Below are 22,029 nucleotides of genomic sequence, written 5' to 3'. Positions count from 1 at the left end.
AGAACTTCTGTAGTTACACCAGTGATCATAAAAATACCTTCCTGAAGCAGAAGGTATTAGACAAACCTAATCCCATGCTGTTCACTTTTGGAGTGTTATTATGTTTTCATGCCCAGCTGCCTTTAGAATGTAGCTTTGGAAAAGTTCCTCAGAATGTATCATAAACAAGTAGCTCTGGCTTACCAATAACAATAAATATGTCATCTCCAAAGGAATACTATGCCATACTAGGCTAAAAAATGACCCAATCCCATTTTCCCATTAAACTATAATAGAATCTGGTCCTGGCACCATTAATCTCCATAAATTCACTGAAGAGAAAACAATTGCCTTCAAATAAACTATGAGGAGACCCGATATAGGTATCAATATTCTGATTATTATTATATGCATATATGGGCTGTCTGTTACAAACACATAACATGAAAAAAAGCCACCAATCCTTAGTGTTTATAGTCAGGTTTCAAAAAGAATGAAAACCAAATGTGGGAGGAATCAAGATTGATTATATATGTCAAGGACATCAGTTCTGCTTGAACACCGATTAAGTGATTAATGAAGTACTGCCAGAATTACTAAATCTCTTTGCAGTAAAATGTTATTATACTTCCCTTCATAATTATAAGTTTAAGAGGAGAAAAAGGATTGATTTACTAGAAGCAACTTATAAGCTAATATTCATTCTTTCTTATTCTGTGGATTGAAATCTATGGAAGACAGTGGTTCTTTTTTCTACTTCTGGGTTCTTCTGAGGAGATCATTTTAGACCTACCCTTTGCCCCCATAGGATAACATGTACTTTTTGAAGGAATGGGAGGAGAATGCTTCCTTGATCAAGTGTGGAACTTAAGCTTAAGGTAATCCTTTTTGGACTGCATATAGAAAATTACTTCATTCCACAAGTATTTGTTGGGTGCTAGCCATGTGGTAGGCACTGAGTACGGCACTAGAGATAGAGAAATTATTTGCCTAACTATCTGTCCCTTAAAAGTATACTTATTTCTTCTGAAATCATGAGAACACTCTTAGTTAATGAAAAGAAGGGAGTTCAATCAGTTCCAAAGAAAACATTATAACCACATTTAAAATAGCCCTGGGGCACCTAGGTGGCTCAGCCGATTGAATGTCTGACTCTTGATTTCAGCTCAGGTCATGATCCCAGGGTCCTAGGGTTGTGGGATAGAGCCCTGTGTTGGGCTCCCCGCTGAGTGTGGAGCCTGCTTAAGATTCTCTCTTTCTCTTTTTCTGCCCCTCTCCCCAAATCGTGCTCTGTCTCTCAGATAAAAAGAGAAAATAGCCCTTAAAAACAAGTGATGAAAAATAAGAACAAGAAAATAGCCCAGAATTCAGAATACTTGCCTGGGTATTCTTTGTCATGTGTGAGGTGGATATGACTTTTTGGTGTCATCAGATCATTCTGAGTGGGAAGAGTGTGTGTGTATGCACGCACTTGCCCATTTTCCAGGGAGGAGACTGAGAACACTGGAAGGGATGAGACCATTTGGAGCAGACTAACATTTTTTTTTTTTTTTTGAGAGACAGAGTGTGAGCAGGGGAGGGGCAGAGAGAGACACAGACACAGAATTTGAAGCAGGCTTCAGGCTCTGAACTATCAGCACAGAGCCTGATGCAGAGCTCGAACTCATGAATGTGAGATCATGACCTAAGCCTAATATGGACACTCAACCGACTGAGCCACCCAGGTTTCCCTGGAGGAGACTGACTTTATCCATAAACCCAGAATCATGAACTTTAAGTCTGCATGGGACTGGAAAGGTTATTTAGTCAAATCATCTTTTATATTTTTTCCAAATCCATTTTGTCTTAGAAGTTTAATATCCATATGCATAGTGAGGACCATATAGGTCTAGGTCTAGCTTTATTTACGTATGTTAAATATGTATGTATTTAACAAACTGCTGCAGATTGTTGCCAAACAATTTGAGGTAGAGGACTTAAAATCTCAAAAGAACATTTTTTTCAGTTCCTAGTTTCATATGTGTTAGGAAGACTGCAGAAAAAAGGATATGTACGTCATAGTGTTTGCCCTCGAGGAGTCGATGTAATCCCCAGGAATACATCATGAAATGCATGAAAAGAACTATAACAATGTCAAGATATATTCTGACATCAGAGGTATAGATAAGCACAGTGAGGTGGAAGCCAGAGCTAGAAGAGATAAGTTTGGCCTATCAGAGAAATCTCTCCTTATTGCAATCTCTCTTTCTCTCTCTGTCTCACACACACACACACACACACACACACACACATTCTCATTTGCCAGTCATTTATTAGGACCTAACAGTTGTCACACACGGAGGTACCTTGGTGGCCAGGCATGAGTACCTGTTCTCAGGGCAGAGAGAGAAAAGAATAGTGGAAGAGGTCTATAGATGTACAGCTGGTAAGGTGGACAAGGGGGCATTCCGGACAGAGCGAATGTCACCAAAGCTCAGAAGTGCCAAAAATAATCAGCTCCAGGTTGATGAGAGCCTACCAATATAAAAGACTTTGGTGGTTATAGAATATAAAGTTGGAAAGAGGTGGTTTGGGGTCATTTTATGAAGAACTTGAATTTTATTCAAAAATTTGTCTTTTTTTCTTCAGATGTGAGGGAGAAATGGGAATAATAGAAAGCATGACTGAGGCTGTGGTGTAGTTGAACTGGCATGGTGAATCATTCAGCAAAAGCATTTATTGAGCACTTACTGTGTACCCAGCCTTGTTTTAGGTGGTAGGAATATTGGTGTGAGGCAAATGTCCAAATTCCTGGCCTGGAGGAGTTCTCCTTTAGGTGGGATAAGACAGTCTATGAACGGAACCGGAGCACAGTCTGAGGACTTTTGCTGTGATCCAGCAAGGGGACAGAAGGTGTCAATTCAGCTGGTTGTGGCGAGAAAGGAAAGGAGGGAATAGTGAGACTCTGGTCACCAGAAATATAATTCAGAGGTGGAATAAGTGACAAGATTTGCCAATCGATGGAATGGGAGGATTCTGGAAAAAGTAGCTGCAATGACTTGTTTTCTAGCTCAGGTGTCTAGCTAGCTGGCAGATGCCTGCCAATTTCTATGACACTATGAGGTTGGGGTCTAAAGCCTAAGGCTACTATTATAGTCTGATGTGTCTGGTTGAACAGTGACGATTGGGGGTGTCTGTAGGACATTTCTCTTGAGGTTCCCCACTCCCACTTCATTTTCAGCACCCCTTACAATGACCTTTACCTGCTTTGTGGTACTCTCTTTTGCTTTAGTCAGCTCTTAGAAATGGCTGAAGGTTTGAAGTGGTAAGTGAATAAGATAAGGTTTGAAGTGTTAAGACTTCGTGAGGTTTCTGGACTTTTCACACTAAAACACTTGAAACAAACAATAAAACAATTCCTAAAGTGAAGTTCTTTTTACGGTGGATTTTTAGGCAAGCAAAAGGCTTTCTGGCATTCAATAAATTCAACCATGACAGTGGCCACCTAATCCAACTGCACATAAAAAGTCGGCTTCTCTGCTCCTCTATGTTAAGGGAACTGGAAGGAAAAGTTCACATACATGGTTCACATCAAGTACAATGCTTATGACAAGCTATTAGGAAGCCACAGCTTGCCAAATGCAATCCAGTTTCAATCTCCCACCCCATTTCCCTGGGTTTAAAGCTCTTCTACAGTATCCACCCACACAGCTGGTGCTGGGCTCATGCACTCCCTGCCCTGTATCATCTCTTGAATCTGTTTAGTTCCTTTCTGTTCTGACAGTACAGTCCCCCTCCTCCCTTATCTTCCATTTTGCTTTCCGCAGTTTCAATTTACCCAAGCTCAACTGTGATCAGGTGGCAGACGATCCTCCCTCTGATGTATCATCAGAAGGTCACAGGTAGCCTAATACTATGTTATAATACTCACAACATTCACCTTATTTCATCTCTTCACATAGATATTTTATCATCTCACATAATCACAAGAAGAAGGGTGAGTACAATACAATGAGGTATTTTGAGAGAGAAACCACATTCACATAACTTTTATCATAGTATATTATATTTGTTTTATTTTATTATTGTGGTTAATCTCTTACTGTGCCTAATTTATAAATTAAATTTTATCATAAATACGTATAGGAAAAACTATAGTATATATAGGGTTTGGTACTATCTGTAGTTTCAGGCATCCATTGGGAGTCTCAGAATGAATCTCCCATGAAAAAGAGGGGGCTACTGTATTTCAGTTTGGACCCAGAAAGGGTCCAGAAGGTAGTGGGGAGGACATTTCTCCTCAAACCAATCTGAAGGTAAGCATCTTCTCTCTTGAGATGTATTGACCTTTTCCAGCTACACAAATTTGGGTTTGTCCTATCCAGTGAACAATGGATTCAGATCTGTGTTCCTTACTTAGATTACTTTGTAGCAGGAAAGGATGTGGTAACCAGCTGAATCAAGTCCTGTTCATGGCTGAATGATGCAGAAAATCTGGATTCTTAATATGACTTTCCAAACCAATAAGCAAGGAATTTCTGATGCTTGCAGCATATGCATTGTACTTAAAAAACAGTCCCACAGAACAAAGTGAAAGGTGTGCCTGCCCTTCCTGGCTCTCTCTGCATGCACATTTGCATTTTATCTCAAATCATCTGAGATTTGGTGTTTGTCTCTTAATCTGACAGCACCTAACAAAGCTTGTGGCTACCTCTCAATTGCCTTCTGTTAATCAACTAAAAGGTAAAGTGCATTTTAAAATATCTCCTTATCCTGTGTCAGAACTTCCGTCTCTCTGCCCTAGCACTGTCCTTGATTTTCAGTGTTCTTTATTTCTCCTGCAGCTTCTGAACCTGGATAATCACCACCTCCACAGGCCCATGGGATCCCATTTGCTAAATCTTTTTACTTGTTCTCTCCCCTTTTCTCTCTAATCTTCCCAAATCACCACTCCCCATTCCATGGGGGCACATAATACTACTTCTCACATGGGGGAAACATGAAACTCTGCTAATCAGCTCCACCAGCTTGGCTCCAGTTTTGTGGGGATTCAAATTGCCTGTTACCAACCCCTGTGTGAAGGGGATTAACCCTTTTAGACTGTCTTTGCCACTCTCGGCTTCTCCTGGTTCCCTCCAGTCCCTTCCTCTTTAACAGTAGCCAACCCTTGCAGAAAAATCTCATTTCTTCTGAAGTTCTTCACTGTATCTATCTGTATCTTACCAATGAGTTTTTAAACTGAACTGAAAACATTTTTTTTCCCTTTTAGCTTTTAGTCTATTCATCCATCATTTTGTCTTTAACTTGAAAGTATCTAACAGACGTTGCTGGTATAAAAATCCTTATTCACAGCAGCTCTGTTATCATCTTGTAGACTGTGTTGAAAATATACCACGTCAGTCACTGGGGAGCCTCACTACAAAGAGCAAGTTAAGGCAAGGCAGAGTAAGACAGAACACAGTTAAACTTCCCTCACAAAAGCCTGCATGTTGAAGCCCTGGGGATAGGATTCAAAGACTAGGTAGGTCATCAAAACAAACAGAAACAGAAAACAACTCCGCCAGCGACCAATCCTGGAAATGATGTGGCATTTCTGAATACAGAAGCATTTCTATCTTAGGTGCTTTAATAATACACCCATTTAAGAAAAAAAAATACATATACTTAACTGGTAGTTAGAAATTAACACAAAAACCATAGCAACTTTTAATGATAGATACACTGCTAGTCCCTGTACGTTTGCTAGGCCTGTGATTACAAAGTACCACAAAGTGAGTGACTTAATAGAAATTTATTGGCTCATAGATTTGGAGGCTAGAAGTGAAAAATCAAGGTGTCAGCAGGATTGACTTCCTCTGCGTTGTGAGAGAAGGATCTGGCCCAAGCTCCCTCCCTGTCTTGTAGATGGGTGTCTTCTCCCTGTGCCTCTTCATATCATCTACTCTCTGTACATATTTCTGTGTTCCAATTTCCCTTTCTCTTTTTTAAAAAAATTTTTTAATGTTTTTTTTTTTAAATTTATCTCTGAGAGAGAGAGAGAGACAATGTGAGCAGGGGAGGGTCAGAGAGAGAAGGAGACACAGAATCTGAAGCAGGCTACAGGCTCTGAGCCAGCTGTCAGCATAGAGCCCAATGCAGGGCTCGAACCCACGAATCATGAGATCATGACCTGAGCCGAAGTCCAACGCTTAACTGACTGAGCCACCCAGACGCCCCTCCAATTTCCCCTTCTTATGAGGACACCAGTCATATTAAATTAGGGTCTACCCTAATCACCTCATTTTTTTAAAATTTTATTTATTTATTTTTTCTTTTTTACAAATAGTTTATTGTCAAATTAGTTTCCACATAACACTCAGTGCTCATCCCCACAAGTGCCCTCCTCCATGCCCATCCCCCCTCCCCCCCACATCCATCAGTCCTCAGTTTTTGTCAGCATTCAAGAGTCTCTCATGGTTTGCCTCTCTCCCTTTCCCCCACCATTTCCGCCCTTCTTCTCCCCCTTGTTCCTCCGTCAAGTTCCTCCTAATCCTCCTATACGTGCAAACATATGATATTTGTCCTTCTCTGCCTGACTTATTTCGCTCAGCATAACACCCTCAAGGTCCATCCATGTTGCTACACATGGCCAGATTTCATTGTTTCTCATTGCCATGTAGTATTCCATGGTATAGATAAACCACATCTTCTTGATCCATTCATCTGTTGATGGACACTTAGGCTCTTTCCATGTTTTAGCTATTGTGGAGAGTGCTGCTATGAACATTGGGGTACATGTGCTCCTATGCATCAGCATTTCTGTATCCCTTGGGTAAATTCCTAGCAGTGCTATTGCTGGGTCATAGGGGAGTTCTATTGTTAGTTTCCTGAGGAACCTCCACACTGTTTTCCAGAGGGGCTGTACCAGTTTACATTCCCACCAACAGTGTAGGAGGGTGCCCGTTTCTCCACATCCTCGCCAGCATCTAGAGTTCTCTGATTTGCTCATTTTAGCCACTCTGACTGGCGTAATCACCTCATTTTTAACTTAATTACCTCCATAAAGGCCCTATCTCCAAATAAGGTCTCATTCTGAGGTGATGGGGGTTAGGACTTCAACATATAAATTTTCAACATATAAATTAAAACCATAATAGTCCCCATGCTTCTGATTCAGACTGACTACCTATTTTCAGGGCCCAGAGTAAAATAAAAATGTGGGGCCCTGCTTAGGGCAAGGAAGTCAAGTCAATCTCCACTTCCTATGAGTTCAGGAGGGACTGCAACATCTGTGCCAGAAAGTTCTGGAATCACACTCAGTACTTGGACTGGAGTTAGATGACAGCCTCCTCACTCAGTCCTCACCAAATATGCCTGGTGCTGTCAGCCCAGTGAGGACAGCTGCTGCCTTGCCTTTCCCTGAGATGTTACTGGCCAATTTACTACCAAACCCTGGACCTTCTGTCACCCCAACACAATCTGATTGGCACAGTGGGTGGAGGGTAGGAGTGGGCAGGAAGCTTAGAACCCATCCAGGGGATCTAGAGAGGTGACACAGTGGAACTGAGCCTAAGCTGAGGCTTCTAGCTTCTGGCTCATGCTCTACTGTCTCATGAGATGTCATGCCCAAAGCACAAATTCAAATATTATAATTATTAAGAATTCCAAGACCCAGAGTCACAGAACATTGAACTCCAAGTGTGATGCCCTGCTAAACATGGGGCTTTGTGTCTTCATTGGCCACATGCTGATGAAGCCTACCCTGTTCTTACTTGAACAATGCTAACACCATGGAGAAAAGACTTTGGCAAACTGCAGAGCATTTCTTTTAGGGTAGAACCACTTGAAGCTAAACCACCATCTGTACAATGGGTGTAATAATAACACTGCCTTCACAAGATCCTGATAAGGATTACCTCAGTTACTATGATCACTTTATAAATGTTAACAAAAAAAAAAGCAAATCTTGACATTGAGCATGGATAGTGCCAAATAAGACAATGTTTTCAGTTAGATAACCACTTTGAATTTCCTCTTTATATTTTCATTATTAAAAAGGAAAGTTCTCAAGAGCAGAATGCCAAAAGCCAGAAATAGTAAAATATTTTTACTAGCATATTTCTCTTTTTTATGTGTGTGTGTGTGTGTGTGTGTGTGTGTGTGTTTATTTTATTACCTGGGAGGCTGAATATGTTTTTAGGTTAGCCATTTACTTTTTTTTTAAATTAAGTTTTCATTTAAATTCCAGTTAGTTAACATACAGTGTAATTTAGTTTCAGGTGTACAATTTAGTGATTCGATACTTGCATTCAACAGCCAGTGTTCATCATGACAAGGGCCCTTCTGAATCCCTATCACCTATTTTATTCATACCCACACCCACCTCCCCTCTGGTTATCATCAGTTTGTTCTCTATAATTAAGAATCTGTTTCTTGTCTCTCTCTCTCTCTCCTGCTCGCTCTTTTTCTCCATGTGCTTATTTGCTTTGTTCCTTAAATTCCACATATGAATGAAATCATATGGTATTTGTCTTTCTCTGACTGACTTCTTTTACTTTGCATGCTAACATATTTCTTTGGAACTATAGTAGCCTGGAAAGTGTCATAAATTTAAAATCACATGGCCACACATAAAAGCAGAATCTTCTTGTTTGTTTTGTTTAGCTCTGTATCACAGAACCTGATATACAGAAATTTTAATAATATTCCTCTATTTTTCTTGCGTGGCTTTATAAAATATTTTTCTATAAATGACTTAATACAGTGTTTATAAGGTATTCACTGTTTTGTTTGTTTCTTTTATGAACTATATGTCCTTTCACTCTGAAAAATTAAAGAAATATAATTTATGTTCCTAGCTTTGTATTGGAAAATCTCCTAAAAGGCTTTCGAGGATAATTTCTTCTTCTTTTTTTTAATGTTTATTTATTTATTTTTGAGAAAGAGAGAGCACACATAAGAGAGGGGCAGAAAGAGAGGGAGAGACAGAATGCCAGAGTCAGAGCCTGACTTGGAGCTCAAACTCACAAACTGTGAGATTATGACCTGAGCAACAATCAAGAGTCAAGTCGGACTCTTAAGTGACTGAGCCACCCAGGTGCCCCAAGGATAATTTCTAAAAGAAAGTGGAGGCAAGCCTCTATAAATGTCTCAACTACATTACTTTGATAGATAATATGAAGATTCATTGCAAAGGGATGAGTTTAGAAGAGGCAAAACAAAGGAATCATTTCTTCAAGAAACTGGATATAAATAAGCAAATTGTTAAATCAAGGAAAGAAAATGAGGAGATATCTGAGCTCTCTGTGACTCAACTGTTCTGGTCATTGGCTTGGAACTTGCATTGTGTGATATCAGTTACTGTGAAAACCAAGAATGGGAAGAGGTTACAAGCTTAGTGAGAAAAATAAAGCACCACGAAAACTGGAAGTCTATGATGACTCTCAAAGACTTGTAAGGAAAGCAGCCAGTCAGAGAAGCTAGGATGAGAAAATTATGAAGTGGAAGAGATGCTGAGAGATGACAGTGAAGATAGGTAAACAGAGTCAGATGGTTGGAGTCTGATGGCCGGGAAGGACAGTTAAACCAGTATCTGATCAGGCTTTTACGTAAATTCCAAATCTCCAGATTAGGAGAATGGCTCATTGCTCAGGGGTGTAGGAATTGCCTAGAACATTTTTTTTAGTCAATAGCTTTTCTGTTTTATGAAAATATTCACTCTTACATGTAGAAGTACTGGCTTATAAAAGGAGGAATTGCAGAGAAGAAGAGGCTGGCTTCCTGTTCCTCCTATCACAAAATCAAATCACATGCTCCCATCAAACAGCAGGATACAAAATGGACTATTTTATGAGGTCACAAGGCTTTGGGAGGGGGTGTCTTTTCCATTTGTGCTTGAGTATCTGGTTTGAATTCACATTCTTCAAATTCCTGTAGGTGTAAGCTATTTAACCTTCTTCATCTGTAAAGAAGAGTATGTATTAATAGTACATACCTCATTGTGGTGAAGGTTCAGTGTGTTAATGTATGTAAAATAGTACACAGTAATCAAGTCTCCAAATGTTAGATACTATTAGAAGCAGTCAAGGGGGCCATTGTTATCTTTGTATCAGAATTAAAGCTATGGGAAAAGTCTCAGGGTCATAGCATCTCCCCACTGCTGTATCTAGGTGGTGGCTCTTCCCATCACCCTCTTTCAGAAACCTCTCCCACACGGCACTCCATCTTCCCTTCCTCAACACCAGGGTGCATCATCCTGAATCTCTTCCTTACTTTTGCTATGACTTTGATGCCAGTGGGCTCCCCGTTGTCCTCTCCACCTCAATGCTTTTAATTTCCATACAGGTGCCCCAGCACTCTGGCCCAGTGGGTTCTCCATCACAGATCATGGCTCATTAATGGATCATGATATCAATGTAGTGTGTCATAATCCATGTTACAAAATCAAATGGAATGGAACTGAGTAGATGAGTAGTAACACATTGTATTAGGTAATGTTTTTTTTTTTTTTTTAAATGAACCTTTTGTTTCAGACACCTACGTCTGTACTGTCATGGATTCTCGGTTCCTCAACATTCTCTGCCCCAGGGACCTTCTTTCACCTGTTACCCACTTTAGCGATTGCTTCTACAACAACATCATGGACCTGGTTATACCAAGAATGTATCCATCTCCAAAACTTGTTATTCCTATTGTATAACCACTGCCCCTCTTATTCTTCCATTTCTCTCATGTCTTTCGCTAAGCTTATTAATTTTAATTTTCCTCCTTTTTTAGCCTGTATTTCTTAAGTCCAAACTTTTTAATCCTCAGTATTCCTGCTGCAACTGATTTTTTAGCTCATGTCATCAATGTCTTCCTTCACGGGCAATTGCTTTAACCTCTCAGATACTCTCTTTCCTGCCCTCTAGAATTACCCTCTTCAAGTCCCAAACTGACCATGGCATTCCTAAACTTAAAAGTGTGACCTTGTTCCCTTTAGTCCAGACTCATGAGGCTCTTCTCCACAGAGAGTTTGCTAAACCAATTCACCCAACCAGAATTTATTTTCTTTCAACAGAGTGCCTCTAACCAAACTCTTCATTTCCTCATCTCTTGCATGCATCCAAATACAGATATATCATAGTGTCTTGTCCTGCCACACCCCTATTCTGAGGATCTACTCTATCCACAGCTCCTAAAGGGCAGACCCCTGTGTGTACCTCATACTACTATTACATCCTACTAGCCATGGGAAGGCCTCTAATTCAAGAGCAGAGCACAGGGACTGACCAGCATGCTATGATGAGCGTGACCAGATTCCTCTCCTAGGATATTAGACAAGTCTTCCAACAAAGCTATGGGAGCTATATGTGAAAGGTCCTGCAAGTTGAAGCAGAAGAAACTAGCCCACAGAAAGAACCAAACAGGGACCAGTAGGCAGCTCCTGAGAGAGAAGCAGAGACAGTAGTTGCTTTATTTAAGTGGCCAGTTCTCAGTTCCCAGGTGGCCTGAGCCTCACATTTGCCTGAATATCCTTCAGTGGGCCCTTTTTCCTCTATCCAAAAAAGCCCAGGAAAAGACTTTTAGCTTATTGCCTTTGCATGCATTCTATGCTTTCCTCCAGAATGCTCTATCTCCTTTTTCTCATGTAGCAACTGTCTACTTCTCCTTCAGGAAAAAGAAAAATGCCCTTCAGTGAGTCTGCAGCCCCTCAAGTCAGTCCTTTCTCTCTATCCCTTTAGAATTTTGCTCATTCCTTGTTATTTTAACAGCTACTGCATTTGTTTGTGTTTCTGTATGTGTCTCTGGACTCTCAGCCTCTTGGGGACATATCCTACTCATATTTTTATCTCTCTAATCTGGGGGTGAGTAGCAGATTCCATTGGTTCCCTACTCATACCGCCTACCCTGACATTCCAGAGACCAGAAGATTAGGCTCCCAGGAGGGACCTTCATCAGTGAGGAGTGGAGGGTGGTGGAGAAATACCTCTGTTTCCTGCCCCTCAGTGGGTCCACTGCATTCTCCACAGTCACTCAGAAGGGCTCCTGTGAAATTGAGCCCCAGTTGTCTGTAACGACTTTCTTCCCTTCCCTGTCTCATTCCCTCACTCCTTCATCATGTCTTCTAAAATCACCTCCCAAATAAACTACCTACATCAAGATTAAGACGTATCTTGGGGATTGCTTCCAGGTGAACCCAAACCAGGAAGGGAGATAAAGCACACAGTGCTTGACAAATTGTGAATGAATAGCTGAAGCCTTCAGCACTTTACTCCTCTTCCTGTTGGCTCAGGATTTCAAGGGATGACCCTACCCATCTATCCCAGTTCACTTTCTTCTTCCAGATAGGCCCCATGGTTATGAACTTTGACCTCAGCCTCATCAGCACTCTCACTTCCCCTGGTCACCAGTCATTCAGAATAGCCTACCTACCCTGACCATCCTCAAGGATTAACACAGCTATGGGCTCCCTCCAGTCCTGCCCCTTGGGAAGATAAGTGCTGCTGAGGAAACTCTCCTATTATTAGGTTGGTTGGGGTCATTTCACATAATTTTCTGCTCTCAACATAGCTTTAAAATTCTTTATTGCCCCCATTCATTTCCTTTAGCGACCTCTGCAGAGACTATGTGTACTTTTCCCCAGAGTGCCTACTCCTTTCTTCATCCTCTCACCTGCCCTCCCAGTGTTGGGGGTACCTGAGTGAGTGAGGCAACCAAGTCGCAGCACTTGCTAGAAGAGCTCAGATTCTAGAATCACAGTGAAGCCCGTTACAGCCAACACAGACATGCCAAGTACAGTGCTGTGTGCAGGGCAGTATATAATTATTAAAAGACTATCAACTGTCAAAGTAGTCTGGATTGGCCAGAGGAAAATGGTGATGCGGTGATATTGAAACCAAAGGACAACACTTGAGTGAGTACTATTATTAGCTCCATTTTTATATATGAGAAAACTAAGGCACAGAGATGTTAAGTAACTTGCCCAAAGTGACAGAGCTGGTAAATGGTAGAGATAGGATTTGGACCCAAACAGTTTGGCTCAGAGACCATGAACATAACTATTATATGACACTATATCTACTGATTTTTGAACATGAAATTATTGATAAATGATTGAAAAGTCAACACAATAGCATCCATCATCTGCCTCTCAAGGCTGGGATCCTTATAATACACATCAGAACAATCAGTAATACATAGTAAACAACACGTATTAAACAACTCAGATGAAAAAGTACTACATGTATAATCTGCCTTGGATTATTACATATCCCTTATTAATAAATATAAAACTAAAATACATGCATATTTCCCCTGGCTGCTCTGTGAATACCAATCATAGATAAAGGTAGTCACTGTGGTTGGGGCACATGTGGAACACAACAGTAAACTGAGGCACCTCCAAAGAATGATTTTAAAAAACTGTAAAAGCTTCCACATCTGAAAAACAGACAGCTGGAGTAGACAATGTCTCCGGTCCCTTGCAATGCTAACATTTTGTTTTTCCATCTTTGTATAAACAGGAAACACTTGATGTCAAACCCATCCAGATTATACTTGAAATTTCACTGATGTGGGGGATTGAAGTCAGGGAGGGGAGCCTATGCAGGGATTGGTTCATTCACTGCCACACATTCTCTAAGACCCATATTCCATGAACACCGGTAACAGCATTTTCATATCTGAAGAATCTCTCTGCCAACTATGTCAAATGCCTTAAGATTTGCAAACTGTCACTTGGAGTGTACAGGAGGTAGCAGGTAGTTTTAACTTCAGAGTGTCCTTGACCACTAAAAAGAAAGCACTGATTAGAAACTGTCTCAGGCCAGGATTTGGGTCTGCTACATATAGTAGGGATTAGCTCGTTAGTGCTAACACTGGCTCAGAGGATCACCAGTGCATTTTCTCTGTGTGGCTTGGGTCCAGCTTCTGTCCTATGGGCTGCTGCCCTGTTCTAGATACCTAGCATTCAGGCACGTTTTAAATGTAAAGTAATAAGCACTGTATGGTAAACTCTTAGTGGAGATGGACCATACCAGGGGTCAGATGTACATCCACAGGACCATTCTATTGAACTTACCAAGAGGGTTAAGAGGTCTCTGGTCTTTGGCCATTTTAGAATGAGAATTACTCAATCTGTCCCCGATAAAGCCTTGTGGGAGTGCAAGAGGATACAGTCCAAGTGAGAGTACCTCAAAAATGTATGCAAAGTATGTTGAGAAGGAAAAAAAAACCATGAACACAGGCATTGGCCACACCTTGTTTTACCTCCTTTCCAAACTTATTCCCAAGGGCAGAGAGGATGGGGGCTGCCTGGAGCCTCCTCCTGGTTTATTTCTCACCCCACCTGCCTCCTCCTTTCACACACGGGCTTCCACTTTTGGGCACTGGCTTCCCTCTGTCTCATAAGCACCTATGCAGTTATTCTCCAGAGTGGGCTTCTGCAGAACAACCTTCTCTCATGACTCTTTACACAAATCTTTTATGAGTCGGATGTGTATTAGGTGCTGATTGAGTGTTTGGTGACTTGACCTGGTGTGCGCTTGTGCTGTGGAGTGACTTTGAAGGAACTCTGGCTCACTGGCACACCAAATGACTTACAAACCATCTCATTTAATCCTTGGTGGTCCTCTGGACATAACAGACCCCATTTCTCTGATGAGAGAAACTGAGAAGCCTAGAGGGTTATTTGTGCCAGCTTATATAGTTCATGGGGGCTGCAGAGGCTCCACTCCCCCTGTTTGGTCTACAAGGTATTAATAGAAAAGATTTTAGTACTCTTTTCCCCAAGTCGCAGAGGGGTAGAGGCCTGGCTTAGGGTCACTGGGCGAGGGGTGGCACACATCCAGAACGCTTGCTTTGGGAGGGAATGAAATGGAACCTCTTTTTGCCATCATTTATCCGAAAGATAATCCTTCCAAATAAACAACTCTCGGAGACTATATTTTGAAACATCTCCTACCCCTTCGTGCCCGGCCAGGCCCCGGGCCACAGCTGAGTCAAGTTTTGCCTGCGAGCCCAGGCCAGGCCCCTTGCCTCTCCGCCCGCCAAAGCCAGGAGGGTGCGGGGGGCTAGAGCAGGGAGACGTGGGGCGGCGAGAGTGGGTGCAAAGCCCGTCCGGCTGCCGGACTGGCCCATCTTGACGGCTTTCTCGGGACTACCGAGACGCGGCCACCGTATAAATCCGGCCGCCTTAGTTCCTTGGCAGCTCATGCCTCCCTGTCCCCAGCTACACCCCTTCCACCTCTGCCTTAACCACCCCAGCCCCCGATGAGCCAATCTGGTTCCTCCGGCCCGGGGGACACTCACCCTGCCACTCGAGGACTGGCTCGGGGGTAAGTACCATCGCCGCGCCCTCGGTGAAGCTCCGTGGCGCCCCCAGCAGAAGCAGCAGCGGCAGCGACCGCAGCAACAGCATCCCTAACCACTGGACTCGCCGGGTGGCCGGGGTGACGCTCTCGGCGGCCAGCTCCACAGTCGCAGCAGCCGGCTGCGGCGCTGGGGGCGGGACCGCAGCGCCCCTCCGTGCTCCACCCCTCCCGGGGCCTCGCTGCCCCTGCGTCCCGGAGACCCACTCCGTCGCCCCTGTCACCACAGTATGCGGACACTCGGGGCTCTGGGCTGCAGATAGGGAAGTTGCGGACGTTTTCCCCGCCCTACCTACTCCGGCTTCGGCAAGGAGGAGGAAGAGGAGGTGGACCATCTGCCCATCCCAGAAATTCCTGCCTTCGGGGTGGGGAGAGAGGAAGGGTGAGGCTACAGCGTGCACGCTCCTTCTGCTTCCAGCAGCCTTCTCTTTCCTGGGGAAGGCCGAAGAGGAGTTGGGGGTGAGCAGCTGAGAATCCCTGGGACAGGAAGTCTAACATCTGGGTTTGCAAACCACCCGGACTGTGGTAAACACCACGGGTTTGGCAGCAAGCAGCATAGAGTAAACTGAGCTGCTCTGTGAACCCAGGCTCTTTGGGAGTAAGCTGGATATCCTCTCTAGAATGTGAACCATTGGAGATCTCCGGGGTGCGTCCGACTCCTCCCTCCAAGTACCCCAAAATTCTTCCATTGTTGAGCTCCTTTCTTTTTTAAAATGTCCCCCCCCCCACATTCCTTCTCCTTGGATCCCCTAACTCAGCAAAATACCTGGGTTACCCCACTTTACAGCTGTTATCCCACTTTATAGCTGAGAAAAACAGTCCAGAAAGGCAGAATTATTTGCTCTAAGTCACTCCTTAATCTAGCTAACGTTAGTCCCTAAATTAGTAAATAAGAAAAGACTAGAATGTAGTTCTTCTAATTGTAGTATTTCAAATAACCGGTAGAGCACTAGAAACATTTAATATCCAAGAGAACAAACTACCTAAGACCATTCCTAAATAGGACCTTGACTTTAGTCATTAATATATATAAGAGGGAGGGAAGGGAGCTAAAAAAAAAAAAAGGAAGGTGATGGAATCTTGGAGGACACTTCTCAGCTGTCTATTGGCAAAGACCAGACCAATATTTTTGAGTTAACAGTGTCTGCTAAAGAATGAATTTTACCCTCCTCCCCCAGTTCGTATGTTGAAGCCCCAAATCTCAATGTGATTGTATTTGGAGATAGAGCTTTTAAGAGTTAATTAGGTTTCATGAGGTCTTAAAGGTGGGATCCTAGATAGGATCAGTGACCTTACAAGAAGAGGGAGTGGTCTCTCCACCTGTCGTCCTGGAGGAAAGGCTACTTAAGGACACAGGAAGAATGTGACCATATCCAAGCCAGGAAGAGCACTCTCATCAAAAATTGAATTTGGACTTTGATCTTGGACTTTCTGGCCTACAGAACTGTGAGAAATAAATGTCTCTTGTTTAAACCACCCAGTCTATGATATTTTGTTATGATGGCTCAACCAGACTAATAAACTGTTTTAGCATGGTTCCCTGGAGAACAGAACCTGGGATGAGATCCCTGGCAGGAAATGGGATTAAAGACCAGAGTGAAATAGGGAACAAGGGAAAGCCACTGCCTTCACCATGGCAGTAGCAACATGTCTTCAGTCCTGCAGGAACCTCAGAAGGTCTCTGATCTGTCAGAGGGGAAAAGAAGAAAGCATTTATCTGTAGGCTCACCATTCCCTCTGGTTGAGGTGATTCTAAGGTTATTAACTCCTCTGCACAGTTCCTTGGTAGTGGTGAGCTCTAAGCATAGTCCCATGCCGAGGCATCTAAGAGGCCCAGGGACCTCTTAGAGCAGCAGGTGCATGGCATGGCTAGAGGTGAGGTGCTGTCAGATTACCCACAAGGAACCTGGGGGAAGCCTGTACAGGGCTGGCTGCTGCAGAAGCAGTTGGAGTGAGGTGAGGCTGAGAGAATGTGAGAGGTTCCAGTGTGTGTACTGAGTCAATAGCATATTATTATATTTAGAAGTTAACATCTCTGCCTGAAAACATGCAGAAAAGGGATGCTTTCAGCATACTGACTATAGAGACTTTTATCATGAAGTATTTCTTCTGTGGCCTCAGGACTACACTGTATGCTATGGGAATATCTCCAAAGTAGATGATTCAGGCCTGAGTGGGCTAGCATCTTGCAGCAGTCAAGTGCAATCCACATGCATAATCAGGTAACAAATTACAACACCGATGATGTCAATCTTTGGTGAAGGGCGGTACAGGGAGATTAAAAGGGAAAGAGATCAGGAGTAGCTAGAGTGATTGTACAGGATTTGATGTATTCAGATAAGGTGAGCAAGAGTCTGTGCCAGGCCTGAAAGAAGTAATGAGAAAACAATATAAAGGTTTGAGTGAGAAATACTTGCATAAGCAACAGTGAGTAGGTGGGTCTGGATGGAGCAAAGGAGAGCTATTGAGGCACCCAGGCAAATGAGGTCAGTCACTGGAACACTGGGCTACCTCCCACTGGCTGTGAGATTCAGGTGAGATAGTCACCTGCCATGCACTTCAGTTATACCCTCTGTGTGATGAAAAAAGGAGAAAGCCTTCCCTGACCCAATGCAGACAATATTCCAAAGTAGCAGAGCTATGAATGTGAGCAGGAAAAGTGAGGAAACAAGCCATATTTCATCTAAGAGCAATTAGTGTAATGAAGAATGGTGATGACAGCTTCCTGGCCTACCGACACCACATTTCCTATTCAACAATTAGAAGACTCAGAAAAGAGCTAGTGTTTCATCTCTTCCTGAAATACTGTAGCTTTGAGGTGGAAATCTGTGGCAAAGAGCTTTTTAGCCTTGAGAAAAGTATTCTATCTCATACCCTGGTCTTGTATGTGGCTTAGATTTATGAAGCAGGGTAATGTAATGGTTAAAAGAGGTGCTCTGCCACATACCAGCAGGTTACTTAGCCTCCTTTAGCTTAAGTTGTCTTCTGTGTAAAATGCAGATGGTCACATTTGCCTCATAGTGTTGCTGTATTAAATGAGCTAAGTATGTACAGTGCCTAGTACAGACTCTGGCATCCTGAGAATGTTCATTTGGGGGAGAGCCAATCCTATCGTAATGATGTGTCCTGACCCCAGCTAGGAATGGGGTTACTAGAGCTCTGTGTCTACAGGCCTTTGTACATCTTCCCATTGCTCAATTTATCATTTAGAATTAGAATTAGTTAATTGAGGGGTGCCTGGGTGGTTTAGTCAGTTAAGTATCTGAGTTTGGCTCAGGTCATGATCTTGTAGTTTGTGGGTTCAAGTCTGGCGTTGGGCTCTATGCTGATGGCTCAGAGACTGGAGCCTGCTTCAGATTCTGTGTCTCCCTCTTCTCTGCCCCTCCCCCACTCACACTCTGTCTCCTTTCTCTCAAAAATAAATAAATATTTAAAAAAATTTAAAGAAAGAATTAGTTATTTGATTATATCTCTCAGTTGAATATGAGTTCCCTGGGGAATTAACTATATTTTTCTTCTCTATGAATCTATAAGGCAACACATGTCCTGGCATTTAGTAAGTTCCCAAAAAGTTTCCATTGAATGAGTGATGAATGAAGGGAAGTAGGAATGAAGTTGAAAGGAATATAGTGTTTGGAGTCATTTGAGACTCAAGAAAAATATTAGAACCTGAATTGTGTTGAATGAATTATGGAGAAGATTCAGGGATTTAAAACTCGCTTAATGTTTGGGTTATGGTGAAAGTCAAAATTAACAAATATATTTTGAACACTGCAAATTATATATCTTATAAAGAACTTGGAACCCTCACCTTCAACAATAAGGGAACAAACAACCCAAATAACAAATAGGCAAAAGATTTAAACAAACACTTCACCCAAGAAGACGTACAAACAGTAAATAAATATATGAAATGATTCTCAAGACCATTAGGCATTAGGGAAATGCAAATTTAAACCACAATGATGTACTACTAAACACCTGTTAGAGTGGTTACAATTATAAAGGCTGACCATACTAAGTATCAGCAAGGATAAGGAGAAACTGGAACCCTTACACACTGCTGACAGGAATGTGAACGGGGGCAATCACTTTGAAAATAGTTTGGCAGTCTTAAAAAATGCATAACTACTTAGTTTCCTAGAGCTACCGTAACAAATTACCACAACTGGTGACTTAAAACAACAGGCATTATTCTCTCACAGTTTTTTATGCCAGAAGTCCAAAATCAAGATATTGGCAAGGTTGGTTGTTTCTTGAGTATGAGGGAGCATCGTTTCCATGCCTCTTTCCTAGCCTCTGGTGGTTGCTGGAAATCCTTGGCATACTCAGCTTATAGCGGCATCACTGCAAAATCTACCTCCATTGTCTCATTGCCTTCTTTTCTGTATATCTCTCTGTGTCTCCTTATGACTTCTATAAGGACATCAGTCATTGGATTTATGAAATTCTGGAAAATGCAAACCAATCTGTGGTGACAAAAAGCAAATTAGTGATTGTCTGGAAATGGGAATGGAAATAGGGGGTTAGTGAGAGCTATTTAGCTGAGCTAAAAGGAATGGACACATATTCTAGACAGAAGGAATAGAGGTAAGAGTGGACATAAAGTACTAGAGAAAATTGTGTAGCAGAGAGATTGGGTATGTAGATGGGAGGTTCTGGAAGTATTGGGGCTAAATAGGAAAGCTGGGGCTAGGTCCAAAGTCATGTTAAAAACCTTTATGCTAAAACCAACAGGAAGCCATTAAGGGGTTTCACAGTAACCAGATTCATGTGGGACATTTTAGAGGGAATATCCCTGCTATAGAATGGAGAATGGATTGGACATGAGTATGCTTTATAAGGGTAAGGAGACTGTTGCAGGAGTCTGGATAAAGAGATGGCTCTTGTCTGCACTAGAAAGGAGACAGTGGACGATTGAAAGAAGTGAACACATGTTGCAAGATGTTTAAAAAGAAGAATCACCAAAACCGGGTGTATTGAGGAGAAAGAGGAATTGTCAACAATGATGTTCCATTTCTGGCATGGCCAATCTGGTGGCTCAATCCACTGAGAAACAAGTTTGGAGAAGGAGTAGGATTTCAGTTTGCAATATGTTGAGACACTTATGGGATATCCAGGTGGAAATGTCCAGGGAGGGCAGTTGCAAATAATATCAAGGTCAGGAATATGATGGGAGCATGGATTTGGAAGTTATCTGTGGTTGATAATTAAAGCCATGGGAGTAGATATGATTGTTGTTGATTGAGATAGAAGTGAGATGCCAGAAAAGAATCACAGGGAACAAAGAATATTTAAGGGACAGCTGTAGAAGTAGACTGAGAAGGACTTAGATGTCTAGAAGCTGGGGAGGAGTGTTTCAATGAGAGAACCATCAATAGCTTCAAATGCTCTGGAAAGGATTCAAGGATAGAAATGTGCACTGGATTTAGAGACAAGGAGGTAAGTTATGACCCTGGGGAGAGTGCTTCTAGTGGTTGAAGCTAGAAAACACATTAGTGGTTTGGGGCTCGCTAGGACCAGAGATACCAAGTGTAGACAATTCTTTCAATTTTTGTGATTTGTTGTTGGGTGAAGGAGAGATAGCTGCATGGATTGTGGGTACATGGTTAGAGATGAGGGCAAATGCGATTGTTATTATTATGTTGGTTTTTAGGTGAGAGACTTGAGCATGTCTGAATGCTGGTGGGAAGGATCCAGCAGAGAGGGAGAAGTCAAAGATACCTACTGTTAGAAAAAGTCAGAGTGAGGTCCCTGAGAAGGTAGAATTTTCCAGAACAAAAAGTAAAAGGATTCACTTTAGAAAGAAAGGCAATACCTCCCATCATGGTAGAAATAAAGGAAATAATGATTGTAGGCAGAGATTAAGTCTGGAAGCTGAGGGTAGAGAGTTGTCTCATCTGCTAGGTTCTAGTTTCTCTGTGATGTAGTAGGGGAATTCATCTATTGAGAATGAAGACAGAGCTGGAGTCAGAGAAAGGAGGTGGGGCTAGTTCTGATGGCCACAGAGAAAGCTGCTGTGGAAAGATAGCTGGAAATGTAGGCAGCTCCAGGGACCCAGATGTGGTCAAGGACCATGAATTTGTAGTAGACCATGTGTTTTCTTAACAGCCTAGATACATGCAGATAGATGGTGGACCCTGGGTTACATCTAGAGTATGCTACCCAATTAGGATGTCGCATACAAGAGAGTTGAAGACATTGGCAAGAGAAAGGATGATGATGGTGGTTGGGTCACACAGGACTTGACTTCATGATGGGCAGGCAGAGATATGCAGGAGGGATTCTGGGGATAGACTGTAAATTTTGGATTCTGGCTTTGTCAGTTACATGACCTCTACATGCCTTAGTTGCCTTATCTGCACAAGTGGCATAAAAAGAGTACCATATCATTGGCTTATCAAGAGGTTAAATGAGTTAATACCTGAAAAGTGCTTAGAACAATGACTGTCACATAGCAAATACTCAGCAAAGTCATTTTTATTAATTATTGTTATTTGAAACAAATAAAAGATAGTTTTGGGCAAAGAATGAGTATTAATTCAGTTTCTTGCTGGGTGGAGAGAAAAACTGCATTCTTGTCCTTCTTTCTTCCTAGTAGCTGTCCTTTCTGGGGGTTTACTACGTGCCAGGTTTTGCTCGGGGTGTAGAGTTAAGAGGTCACATTACCTGTACGGGAATCTGCTCCGTGACTATGCTAAGTCATTGCACCTCTCCCAGCCTCTGTGTCTTTCCTGTAAAA

At 42.4% G+C, this 22,029-nt stretch overlaps 1 protein-coding gene across 2 annotated transcripts in view; it reads right to left on the bottom strand.

The window, feature by feature from the left end:
* Nucleotides 1-15,352, bottom strand: part of PLA2R1 (phospholipase A2 receptor 1) — a 117,817-nt gene extending 102,465 nt beyond the window's left edge. For both annotated transcript variants that reach the window (XM_077760968.1, XM_077760969.1), the window contains exon 1: nt 15,229-15,352. In XM_077760968.1, the coding sequence (XP_077617094.1) occupies nt 15,229-15,337 (109 nt within the window). In that variant the 5' untranslated portion in view covers nt 15,338-15,352. The remainder of the gene's footprint in view (nt 1-15,228) is intronic.
* Nucleotides 15,353-22,029: the final 6,677 nt, after the last annotated feature.

The sequence above is a fragment of the Crocuta crocuta genome, unplaced genomic scaffold (assembly GCF_008692635.1).
Source record: "Crocuta crocuta isolate KB4526 unplaced genomic scaffold, BGI_CrCroc_1.0 scaffold153, whole genome shotgun sequence".
Lineage (NCBI taxonomy): Eukaryota > Metazoa > Chordata > Mammalia > Carnivora > Hyaenidae > Crocuta > Crocuta crocuta.
Note: the sequence above shows the minus strand (reverse complement) of the source record. Positions and strands in the feature narration are given on the sequence as shown.